Below are 13092 nucleotides of genomic sequence, written 5' to 3'. Positions count from 1 at the left end.
GATATTGTTCACATATATTTCTATGCCTGGGCTGCTCTATTTGAAGGTCAACTCTATCCCTCCATGGCTCAATACAATTCAGGCAGTTGGTGAGATTCAATTTCTGCTGAAGGGCACTTAACCGGTGACCCATTTTAGAAAGGGCCCCTATGCCTCCCTCTGAGCTCCAGTGGGCAGATCAGCTCTGATACAAATGAACAGAGGCAGAATTCTAACTCTGACTAACTCTGCCCCACCCGATCCTATCCCCATTCCCATCCATTGCACAGAATACCATATCTGGCTGTGTTTTCTCTGATGCAAACCACAGGAGGCCTTCATGCACACCCAGTCAAGAAGAAATAAGCAAATGTAAACATGCTGCCCTGACTCCCTCTCCTTGTGTCATATCATATATTAAGTATTGAATTACAGCTGTTGTTGGCACAGCAAGGGGCCATCTCTAGTCTGTCTCCACTTGGTGTTACATTGGTGTTGAGGACAGCTTCTCATCGATCTGCTGCCTGGCACAGCCCCTGTCACAGATGGACTCTGGCCCAGGAGCTTTTAATTAAAGAGCATGTGAGAACAGCTCCCAGCTGCCATCCCTGTGAAAGTCGACACCTCGGGCCCTCTCACACCTTGCTTCATACAGCAGTGCTAATCAAAGGCGCTTTAGGGAGAACAAAGAGAGCGTACAAAACGAAATCACCTCCACAAAGAAGGACGTATGTCTGAAACACAGGCGTGTGCCACACAGAATTAGTCAGAGGAGAGAAACATCTTCCCAACTTTGATATATGGAAAGTAGATGGAAATTGGAGCAAATCATGATCAAAAATGGCACTAGCAGGAGGGTACAATCATACTTTGAATTGTATGCAAATGGTTCCCAGAAGCTGGACCCCTGATTCGCTTGGAAGACACTCAGGCTAATGAGGATATTATGATCTCTCAATGCCCTACTCAGGGGCATGGCAGGATAGCAGTGATGTCCTGATTTTTGTAATATTCAACTTCACCTTGATTAACCTGCACTCTCCTTGGCTATTGAAATCTAACAAAAACTGTCTCTGACTCATGCCCCAAGTCTGGGCTGTTTGCTATGGAGTGCTGCTGGTTGGTATTATAGGGATTATGTGGACTGCTATTACAGGTTTCCGCAGCAGGTCATGCCGAGGGGACTCACCTATGGCAGTGGTGAGGAAGGAGACAGTTTCAGTTTCTTTCCCATCATTGTAGATGGCCAAGTGCCAGATGCCCGAGTCCATGTACTGGATAAAACCTGTGTCGTGTGTCGTGATAGGTACCAGGCTCCGCTGCATAGCCACAGGTCCTTCCAGACCATGGATGTCCTGGGCCAAGAGCCGCCGCCCATCCAAAAGCTCTACAAAGTCAAACTGCAGACAGACACACAGAAAGTGAGAAAGACTGATAGATGGACCGCAGACACGCCATTAGAGTGACACATGAGACTTGAGTGCTTTCAGCCCTCTTTATGGTGGAGCATCATTTGGTCCGCATGAATAACTCATCATTCCGGAGGAGCTTGAGTAAGTCTTGGCACATCGTGGCAGGATGGGCTGTGATAATTTCATAGTCCACATTTCTTATATGAAAGCCTTGTTTAAAACTATTAAAGTGAAAAAAGAGAAGCTGGGGGAATTTAAAGCTACTGTTTACCGAATTACATCTGCAAACGATTTGCTTCGTATCAGTAGTGACTCAATGAATACCAATGAGACGGCATTTCATTTTCATCTACAAAAGAAAAGGAATCTTGACTCATCTGCCACTCTATGTGTAATCAGTCACAGCACAAGAACTCCACTCCAGATTATTTCCTTTGAAGTAAAAATGGAGGAAAGAGACAACATGATCTTTTGACTGAAAAGTAAATCACATTGGACATTAATGCAAACAATAATCATGCTATGAACAATTTGTTGAACTACATTTACATTTACAGCAGAAATCTAAACTCTGTGAACCAAGCAGTCAGATATGATTAATAACATGATATATCTGATTCTGTGGTGCACATAGATGGGAAATTAGGGTAAAGAAAAATCTCCCTTTCTTGGCCCCTGAGCGGCGTATTGTGTGATTCATTGATGATATTGAACCTGAAAGAAATTTGCCATAAATCCTTTCAGCAACAAAGTGATTCATAATACAATAGAGAGATTTATGAATTGGTTTGTATTCCTGACACACTCCTACATGGTTAGATAAATAAATATCCCAATTTATATTCCGTGGCAGAGGAAGAATAGAAAAAAGTAGCTGAATCCTTATACTATGCAGACATGATTGTAAATCGTTTCACACATTTTCTTACATTTACAATTTACTGTTGTCTTCAAAACTCCTTTCATATACAGTGGCAACAAAAAGTATGTAAACCTTTTGGAATTTCATGGTTTTCTGCATAAATTTGTCATAAAATATGATCTGACCTTCATCTAAGTCGAGGGTATTGAGAAATATAATGTGTCTAAAATAATAACAAAAAATAAATTCTAACAACAACCAAAGAAAACTCACAGTGCTTGTGGTAAAAGTATGTGAACCCTTGAGTTAATGACCTCAAAAAAGCTAATTGGAGTCAGGTTTTAGCACACCTGGAGTCTCGTTAAAAAATTAGTTTGGAGGTGTCGACTACTACAAACTTTTGTAGTTTGCTCAAGAAGCACACATGTATGTGTGTCTACGATCAAGAATTGTTGATTTACATAAAGCTGGCAATGATTACAAAGTGATTTCAAAAACTTCAGAAATTCACCAGTGTACAGTTAGGCAAACACTGTGGAGACACTTTGGGACTGTTGCTACTCTACCAAGAAGTGGGTGCCCAGTCAAAGTGACACCAAGAGCACAACGACTCATCAGTGAGGTAAAGAAACAACCAAGAATGACAGCCAAAGGTTTGAAGGCATCATTGGAACTGACATCTCTGTTCATGAGTCTACAATACGTAAAAAATTGAACAAGCAGGGTATCTACGGCAGGACACCACAAAGGAAGCCACTGCTTACTAAAAAGAACATTGCTGCACGCCTGACGTTTGCAAAAGAGCACAATGACACTCCACAGCGGTATTGGCTAAATGTTTTGTGGCCTGATGAAACTAAGACTGAATTATTTAAACAAACCATACAGCACATCTGGTGTAGAAAGGGCACGGCATATCATCGTGAAAACATCATCCCAAACATATGGTGGAGGAATGCCTTGAAGAGAGCCATACACATGAGACATCCAAAAAATATGAAAGAGCTAAAGCAGTTCTGCCAGGAAGAATGGGATAAAATTCCTCCAGAACGATGTGCAGGTCTGATCCACAGTTACAGGAAGCGCCTGGTTGAGGCTATTGCTGCCGGGGGATGTCAACCAGTTATTAATTATAAGGGTGCACTTAAATTTTCCACTGCCATTTTGAATGTTGAAAGAGTGTGTTCAATAAAGACATGATCAGAGGGATCACATTATATTTGTCAATACCCTTGATTTAGATGAAGATCAGATCACATTTTATGACAAATTTAAGCAGAAAACCATGAAATTCCAAAAGGTTCACATACTTTTTCTAGCCACTGTAAAATTGTATGCGTGACAGTGACATTCAAGTATTTCCCACCTGTGTGTGTGACGGAGGTAGACCTCTCCTTCCATAGATTCCCACTAAGGCATCTTTGCTCAGGGACACGTTAAACTTCAGGTACATGGGATGATCAATGAAGACCTGGGACCTCCAGAAGATACCAGGAGGAATCTGCTGCGCGACCTTGCGCCCCACGTCAATCTCCCCCATATCTATATAGCTGTCATCTGGGAACAAGCTGTCCAATTTGCCTGCATTGCACACAAAGTAAATCAGTCAAAGAGATCACACCATTAATCCAGCATGTGGAGGGCAGAGGGAGTCAGTCTGCTGAAGCATATAGTCTGACCATATCACAGATATTCAATCACATCCCTGACAGACAGAAAAAAACTTTTATGAATGATTATTTCCAGCAATTCCAGTGGAAGAGAGAGTACAAAAGTAAGAATAATCTGATTTAACATCAGTCCGGTCCTCAAAAAAAATTCTAGTTATGTCTTGTAATGTTTTGAGTTGATTCTTCTGAAATTGAAAATAAATTAAAAAATCCTGTTTAAAATGAAATAACAAAATGTGTTTCAATACCTGTTGAGTATTTCGAAGCAATGACTTCCTATCATTCAATGGGGGATAAGACTATGCTCATTTTGTTGAGGTTGCTAGCTCAAATATAAATTTGTTGTTTTTTATGATCTGCACACATTTAATAAATCTTGTTCATAGTAAATAGTGATGAAAGGTTCTAAAATATGATTTAAAAGGTTGAACATATGGATATATATGGTTGAACTAGTTCAATTCTGAGATAACATACTGTTATAATTGAAGTAAAAGAAAGTAAGTGGAAATTGTAATTATAGTAATTATAGTAGAGAGGGATCTCTAATTCTAGTACCTGCTCAGGTACTAGCACATACACTGCCAAAAATTGTCCATATGCTCCATAATACACCTTATATTAGACTCCGTGGAAATGGCAACATCTGTTTGCCCATGTAGATGAGCTAATTTCAGCAGCGATGTCTACTAAAGCAGACATCCATACAAACTACCCCTAGGACTTGGTGGCAGACACGGCTTTAGGTTACATGTGGCACGGCAGATGGCAGTCTTCTCAAAAGTCCATCAGCGGCAATGGGTTTTATCAGGGTAGACAGGACACACTTCACGTCTCCCAGATCTGGGCATAACATAATGCCACAACACACAGGCTCATTTTCCACGTATTGGGGTGTGTTTGTATTTATGCAGCACATTAATGGTGTACTCATCAGGCTGTTTAAATAAATCATAAGGTGAGACCAGTGATAATGGTCCTCATGGTTAAATAAATGGTTGTTGTTCTGCAAGCTAAATTACAACATAATGCTTGATGAAAAGACAAGAGCAATCTACGCTGAATTTCAACACAGTACACATCTGCATCACCTTGATAAAACATTAGATATTTCATCATTGTTTCTGGTGACAGCACCGCAGAATGAGACTTATTTAGAAAACTATGGCTATTGATTTCCTATCAGCAACAGCTGCCATGCAGGGTCTAAGCTCAGCTGTAGTCATGGTTGTTGTTAGCCAAACACACTTTCTGCTGTCTGGTAAATGAAAAAGACAACTCCTGGATTCATCTATATGGTAATGACCCGATCTTCTACCTATTGTAGTCTGCCGGTAGCAAATCACATGGTTAAATCTGGGCCCATTTGTTCAAGAATGGAACAGAGCAAACTTTTCTCGAGTCGAGCAGTTGGTACCGTGGGGTGAGCACATGCTTTCTTTGGCTGCCAGGAAAGGCAGCCCAGACTAGGAGATGAAAGGATCACATCCGTTCTGAAGAGGACAGAGTGGCTAATCCCCCTCCAGCCCCTGGATACTCTGTCCCTTAAGCTGTCCCATTTTCTGCCTCCAGGAACAAATAACACTTTCCCACTTACAACAACTTTCATAGGATTACAATGTAGATCTCTTTGCATACCATGGAGACAAGTGAACACAATGTGAAACTGGATGACAAAATAATAACAAACTTGCTTGAGCTCTAAAATGTCATCTGCAAACTTTAATATTTGAAAAAAACTTTTTTCCTTGTGCACTGTTCTTTTCTGATACGGGCGCAACAGTGTACTACAGTCGATACAGACAACTGAGAGATTTAGGTTGGTTTATTTGACTATTATTAAATGATTATGTGGATTTAATAAAAATGCATTACTAAAGATTGCACTTACTGTCATCTTTTCCCTTGCGGTCTGGTATTTCCAAGCCTGTGTTGCCTAGTGGTGGCAAGCTCAGGTCAGTAGGGAAAGGTAGGCCACTTGTATTGTCCTCTGACAGCTGGTACATCTGTCTCTGCATGGGTTGGAGGTGCCAGTTTAATCCAAAAAGGTGCATGGCTGAAATATTAAACATAAGACAACCTAACATAAGACAAACTCAGCATTTCTTTACGTTAAGATTACCTTAAATGCCTTTTATCTAAGCAAAAAAGAAAATCTATTAATTAAAAACAAAGTAACCCCCCAAACTCTCAAGAAACTCCGTTTTGCTAATTATCATAAGGTGACAGCTGTGAGATGGAGGAACAGGAAGTAAATTCCAAAGAAGAAAGAACAATACATGGTTTAATGGTTAATGGTATTTTTGCAAAAGTGCTGAGCAGTTAGATCAGAAGATAAATGCTATCCTGACCTCATGGGACAACATCTGTCTCACCACACTAACATCGGCAAAGACCATCTAGTGCCCTGTCATTTTCTCAACCCCATTACCTTTCCATTCCCCTGAAACACTAAGAGACAAAGGGAAAAACACATCAGCAGTGAGACACCAGGGGTGTTTCAATGTGAACACAGTGGATGAACCACGCTGATATTTTACAAGGTCGACAAAAGAAATGTCCTTTGGAACAATGGCAGTAGAGTGCAGGACAGAGGAGGAGGGGCTGACCATGACAGATCACCAATAGGAGAATGGACAAGACAAGCTTAGCAAGGCAAAAGCCAGCTTGGAAGTCAACAGTCAGCAGAAAACGCCCAGAAACTCAATATAGCTATTTTATTGGTTTGTTGGTTCTCTTAAGCTCCTCAAGTAAATAACCGTGCAATTCAATTATAGAGTGAAATTATCTGATAGTTTTAGACCCATGCTGGGAGTAAGACCTCTCCAGTCCTCTCAACGTTGTTTTCTTCAAATGTGTTTTCATTTTTCCCAGTTAATAAGAGCACAAACTACTTCATGCCACCAATAAGTCTTTCAGTGACTGTTCAAACAACAGAGAGAATGACTGTGCCTTTCTTTACTTCAATACAAACCAAAAGTGGGACTTACAGATACCTTATTACAATACCATTTAAACACAAGCATAACCTAATAACAACTTATAACAACTGAATGTTTCATATATACATTCAGAGTTTGATCACACCCACAGTTTATTTTCTTTGGTCCAAATAGTTGTTGCCTATTTGTATTTGATTTATTTAGGTAGATTGTACCAATGAACAAGTGAACAAAAAGTGAAATTAAATACACTCCTGTAGTGTTTTTGTCGAACAAATTTCCTTTACCAGTCATCCCACAAAGTTAGGCAATGTGGTGAGAACACAAAGACCATGACTGGGGTCCTTAACATCTAGTTTGTCCATAAACAATACACTCAATGTAAGCACTCCATCTTCTATCATCTCACTCAGGACCTACTTATTACTTTGTACTACTTACTTCCTGCAGTCTCATGTCTGCTTATGAAAGTTTTGTAATGCCTTCAAAGCTAGGCTGAAAAGGCATGGGCCTTCAGTGTGGCAGCAGATTAGGGACCTTAAACTCATTTTTACCTGTCATCTGAAGTATGGTGGTATCATTATTGCTTTTATTATTGGAGTATGTAGGTGAAAAACAGTTCTCTGTGCATCTTCCAGTAATGTGCAGCAGGACCAGGTGCATCTTAGAGCAAAGACAGCAAACTTACGATGATAAAAGGATGACAGAGCACTGGTTGATTTGCATTTATTAATGCAAACAGACCAATGTTCAGACTATTTTCATGAGTAAAAAAAAATGCTTTATTAATACAGTATAGTCAAATACCAAACTGAAGACTCTAAGTTGCTTAATTAAGCAATGGCTATCATATTAAATCTCTCTGCTTCAAAATCATAGGTAATCCCCCATGAATAAGAGGTTTACTTAACCAGGTTCTGCTATTAACTTCAAATTGACTAAAACCACCATATAAATGTGACAAGTGGCAGAACAAACCAAGCTATAGTGTCTAAAGAATGGAGTATATTTGGTCATTCCCAGAGGAAACTCCATCAAACAGAGATGCATTAGAGAACACCACCCTGCCTGGGTCTTCATTTTAGATTTCTATAAGTAGTTGGCCAAGATTAAGTCTTTTTTTTTCTCATAAAACTGGATATGCACAGCATGTTCAGAGAATACCTTTTTCATGATGCACACTAGATACTGTAAACAATGCCACATGTTTACTGAAATATTTTGATGGGTTTGTGAAAAAAAGATCGGTAGTAACAGTATGGTTATCAGGGGAAAAGCAATACAAAAATTCCCTAAGATGATGAAAGTTCAACTACAATACCAGCATCTGTTCTGTGTCTGTCCAGTGCCTGTGGAAGTGACTGTGTCAGTGTAGGACAGCAAGTGAAGAGACAGATGGCTTTGTTTGTCATTTTGTATGCTCCAGAAAGACATTCTTTCTGATTTGTAGCTTTACATTGACTGGTGAAATTGAAAAAGGCAGGACCATTGCAAAGTCACCAGGCAGGGTGTCATTCCAAGTGTCCTAGTAATCACGTCTTTGTGATTCCCTTTCTCCATCCCATCCATCCCTGAGGCCCTTTAATGGAAAACTGTTGAAGAGGCCCTCCATTCGTAAAGATTTACTTCAACTTGATATCTATGATATGCAGAGCAGAGCGCTGGATCTGAGCCAGTGAAGAGCCTCCTGATTTTGTAGTGCTAGCTTTTAAAACTTTGCAAACACTGTGCAATGACATGCAGAAGGTTGATGCAATTGGCTGCAAAATGAAGACAGGTTGTAGGAATAAGAAGGTACTTCTAATAAGATGGCTACTGGCAGAGACAAGTTACACCTGTGATCCAGTGATGCCACTAACCTGTCAAGAGTAATGCACTTCTTAGCATCGCCCATTTTTTCCTGAGCACATGTTGTGCCCTCCTTTCGCTTATCTCTTGGCAGGAAGTTCTGTCACGCCATGTGCCAATTAGAGAACAGAGGTACTGTAGTACTGTACTGTGGTAAAGACTTCTCAGCCAATGTGACCAACACAGCACTTATTAGTGTAGGTCATCTGCCAGAATTCCTGTGCTTCTATCCTCTGATATGAAGAGCTCTTTCCAACTAGTACACACTTCAAGGAAAGGAATGTAGAGCCCCTTTTTCTCATAATACTGGTCGAAAGGATCAAGATGTACTGTGAGCATCTAAAGAAGCAAACTATCTTAAGGTATTTCAAAAGCCAGCACAGAATACAATCATAGACACTCTGCCTTAGATCTGCAACGATTAGTCGATTAATCGATTAATACCAAATGGGACTTTTAATTTTCAAATCTTTAGCAATCGGCAATGTCTGGGTTTGGGCTAATGTATTTCCATCCTTCAGAATTAGGCCATTACAAGTCTGGGATAAATTAATGTTTGCAATATCCATGTTGGAGCTTAACTATATAAATTATAAATTTCAATTTCCATATAAAAAAGTAGTTTGTAGCTCTGAGACATTTTAACACATTTATAACTGACAGATGTTTACTCTTTGTTTGTTTTTGTTTATTAAATTCAAAAAGTGGGAGTTTTACTGAAGGCAGAATGAAGGATTCTTCTTGGCCATTAAAGTAGTTCATTGCATGAATAGATTAACTGTTTGTACTTGTACTGAATGTGTCTTTAGATAAAATATGTAAGATTGATTTGAACCTGTAGTGCGGAACTTTTGTATCCCCCTTCTGACACTGAGAGAAATTACACAACACTTTCGACACATGCTTATGATGTATAGTTCTGCCATACTCAGTTGCTCCCCCCATTCAGCTCTGGCAAACCAATCATTACTGGTTCGCAAAAAACACATCAGTATCGGTTTGAATGTCACCATAGACAGAAGACTTAAAAAATCAGTATAGTGCGAAATACAGAGAGATTTACCTGGTGCTGATAAGCCTAATCAACATTGTGTGATGTGGTTTGGCAAGAGCTTGAATGTAATGGACGTTCATTTATATGTGAAAGTCCTGCACTCCAGTTTTAACATTCATAGAAAAAGCAGTGGAGCATTTCCTTAAGATTACAAAAAATCCAGATGAGCACTTTTATTTTTAGTAATCACTATTGACAAATCTAAAAGCAAATATCATATTGGTAAAATGAAAAGCCAAAAGAAGTAATAGTCTGAAGTACAGAAAGACAGACAAAAAGGTACAATCTGTGTTGCAGAGAAGTGTTTTCTGGATGATCATGCAGTGAAATATTTTCTGGGGCCCAACCTCTTTGTCCTTGGCTAGATACCCAGTGTGAATGGAAGTGAACACAGGAGGATACTGATGACCTTAAAATGAGGAACATATAACAAATGTGCTAATGAGCAAGCAACCGCAGAGAAAATGGTGGCATCTTAAACCCCCGACCTTTTTGTACTTCAAAATGTGCCGATTTACAAAGCTGTGACAAAATAAAACCCTGCTGTAAGTCAAAACATCTGTCATGAAACATAATTGGGTTCATTACACATCTCACCCAGAGTTCCCAATTACAGGCATCAATAATTAATTGCACTTGAAATTAAATTTATTTTCTCATCAGCCTTTAATTAAATATGGCCCTCATTCTTGATTGGAAATTCCGATCTTGAGGTGAGGTTTGGTCTCCAACATGTTTACTTGTGGTGCATCGGGAGATGGTGTGAGCTTTGCAGGGTATAATTACATAGTCTGATTAAGCACTATCAGGCTGATGGGGCTATCTGGCTTTTGGCCAAGTCACAAGCAGTAAACTGTAGACACATACTGGATCTTTGCTTCTATAGCCAAACTACACTACTGATGCCAAAAACAAGCCAAACAAGAACTTGCTTACACCCACTGTCATCCATTTAAAATTGTTGGATACATAATCACCATGAGCAGCAACCAGCTGATTCTCTTTTTTAAAGAAAGTGGTGTTCTGAATTTGAATTTCAAATGAAACTATTTAAATGGCTCTGGTGACAAAAAATGTATAATCAGATTTTAGTTCGTTTGGCCTCAAGGAGAAGCAGAAACGAAAGCTTTTGGGATTGTTGCGGCATAATACATATCTATAACAAATGTCCTCAATGAAGAATTAATTTATCTCACTGATGAAGGCCATGCAGAAGGATCTGGCTGTTCATTGGCTTCATGCAAAAGAACTAAAATGTTCTCAACACCCATCTATTTGAAAAATCCTTTCTTTATCTGTGCAAGACTGAATTCAACAGTGTAACCATTTATATGTTAAACAGGTATTCCCAGCCAATCAGATGTAAATTATATGGTAACATATATTAAATAGAAGTGTGTATCAACTCCTTATTAGAATTCATAACAATGGACCAGGCAGAACTTTCATTATTTGAATAAAAAAGACACTGCTAGCTTTTTCATGTAGAACACCACATCCTAGTAACTGTCAAACAAACAAAGATATTTAACAGTATTTAAATCCAGACCTCAAACATACCTGTTTGACATAACATTTCGAGATTCTTTACCCATCGTCTCTCCCTTCACTGCACCACAGGAACCCTATTAAAACTTCTCACTTGTTCCTTTAAAAAAAATTTGTGTTACCCCTCCTCCTTACTCTGATCTTGTTCATCATATCCTCATCCCCAATCTTAGACAAGTTTATAGCACTAATTCAGTCAACATGTGGTTTACTTACATCGGCCATACCCCCAAACCTGTTGCTATGTGACCTTAAGTGCCCCAAAACACTTCCACTGGAAGTTGTCAACTTCACATTTTCACTGGTCCTTTGACCTAACCACAATCCTTGCTATTTCCCATCCCTTATCTACTTTACCATACTGCGGATACTGTTGTAACTGTTGGTTGCTGTGAACCTATAAACTCCCATGTATCCCATTTGCTTTTAAAGTAATAATAACCAATATTCTTTTATAGTATAAACAAATACTTGATTGATTTAACAATACTGATCTGACCTTTAGCCAGTCAAAACACTTGTTTTTAACACAAGGTTTTGTGAAGAATTTTTGTGAAGAAATAAAAACAGTGTTTCACATTACTGGCAGAGCAACAGATTGCTTTGAACAAGCAGAAGATGAATGGGGTAGCTAGCATGGGCAGTGATAGCCAGCATGGTTGAACAGACCAGAAAGAAAATAAAGAGAAAACAGCAGCGTTGGGAACACAGTTTAACAATGTGATCCCTGAGAAATATGGAGAAACAACAATTCAGAAATAATTTGCAGATTCCACTTAAATGTTTTTAATTCCCTTTCTAACTTGGCATTTTTATCTTCATCATCATCATCTATGAACTGCTTCTTCTGACTGTTTACTAATGAAATGTTGCGTAAACAGCCTTAGATCACACAAGAGACTGTATTATCAGATATGAAAATCATTCCCTTAGGGAATTAGAGCAGAACTGATTTAATAGCATAACTCAAGATATCACAGCTGATAGTCCTTACCCAGCTGGGACCTGGGTATGATGGTCAGGGAATCTTAAATCAAATAATATTCTAAACGTGCAGTCCGCTCTTGTGTGATGGCTGATGTCTTTTTAATTCATTCCCTATCTGACCTATTCACAAGAGCAAGAAACTGGATTGCCCATCTCTGCAGATTCAGTCACCCCAATCTATGAATGATAATGTTATTTCGGACGAGGTGCGTGGGAGCGGAGTCAATCTATGAGTCCCTATATAACTATGCTCATATAAGCAGAGAGTGCAGATTCAACATCATTAAAACGGATGATAGAGGGAACACAATAGAGCATGGACTCATTCTGTGTCTGCAGTTAAGTGAGGGGTGGGGTTGGGGGCGGATAGGTAGAGGCGCCCACCCTGGTGCGAAGAAGCATCAGAGGTGACTCACCAATGAAGTAGGCCAACAGGAACAGCAGTGTTACTGAAATGAGGATGGCACTGAGAGCAGCACATTTCCAGTTGCAGTGCTTATAGGGTTTCTTCAGGCTGAAGGCAGGTCGAGAGAAGGTGTTTCGAGGCAGGGGGCGTGGGGGCGGTGAGTACACCGTGCTGGAGGTCAAAGGGTATCCTGGTGATGTTGTGCAATACATTGGTGATGTTCCACCAGGTTTGAACAGGAAGTGCCTGGAAAAAAAAGACATTTTCTTGTTCGTCGTAACAGAAACAATTTCTCAGGGATGTCTATCATGATAAAACTGTAGGTTACTGTCTATCCAAGTGCTGTCCCTTCCACTGTAAAACAGTAATTCTGTTTCCAAGCAC

The 13092-nt window shown here is 39.6% G+C and overlaps 1 protein-coding gene across 1 annotated transcript in view; it reads right to left on the bottom strand.

Moving 5' to 3' along the window:
- Positions 1-13092, bottom strand: part of tenm4 (teneurin transmembrane protein 4) — a 217006-nt gene that overhangs the window by 67337 nt on the left and 136577 nt on the right. The window contains exons 9-12 of the mRNA XM_046074291.1: positions 12719-12954; positions 5815-5979; positions 3620-3834; positions 1169-1379 (exon numbers count right to left, since the gene is read on the bottom strand). Of these exons, the coding sequence (XP_045930247.1) occupies positions 1169-1379; positions 3620-3834; positions 5815-5979; positions 12719-12954 (827 nt within the window). The remainder of the gene's footprint in view (positions 1-1168; positions 1380-3619; positions 3835-5814; positions 5980-12718; positions 12955-13092) is intronic.

This window comes from Micropterus dolomieu, linkage group LG17, assembly GCF_021292245.1.
Source record: "Micropterus dolomieu isolate WLL.071019.BEF.003 ecotype Adirondacks linkage group LG17, ASM2129224v1, whole genome shotgun sequence".
NCBI classification, from domain to species: Eukaryota; Metazoa; Chordata; class Actinopteri; order Centrarchiformes; family Centrarchidae; genus Micropterus; species Micropterus dolomieu.
The sequence above is the reverse complement of the archived record's forward strand: the minus strand, read 5'-3'. Positions and strand labels throughout refer to the sequence as shown.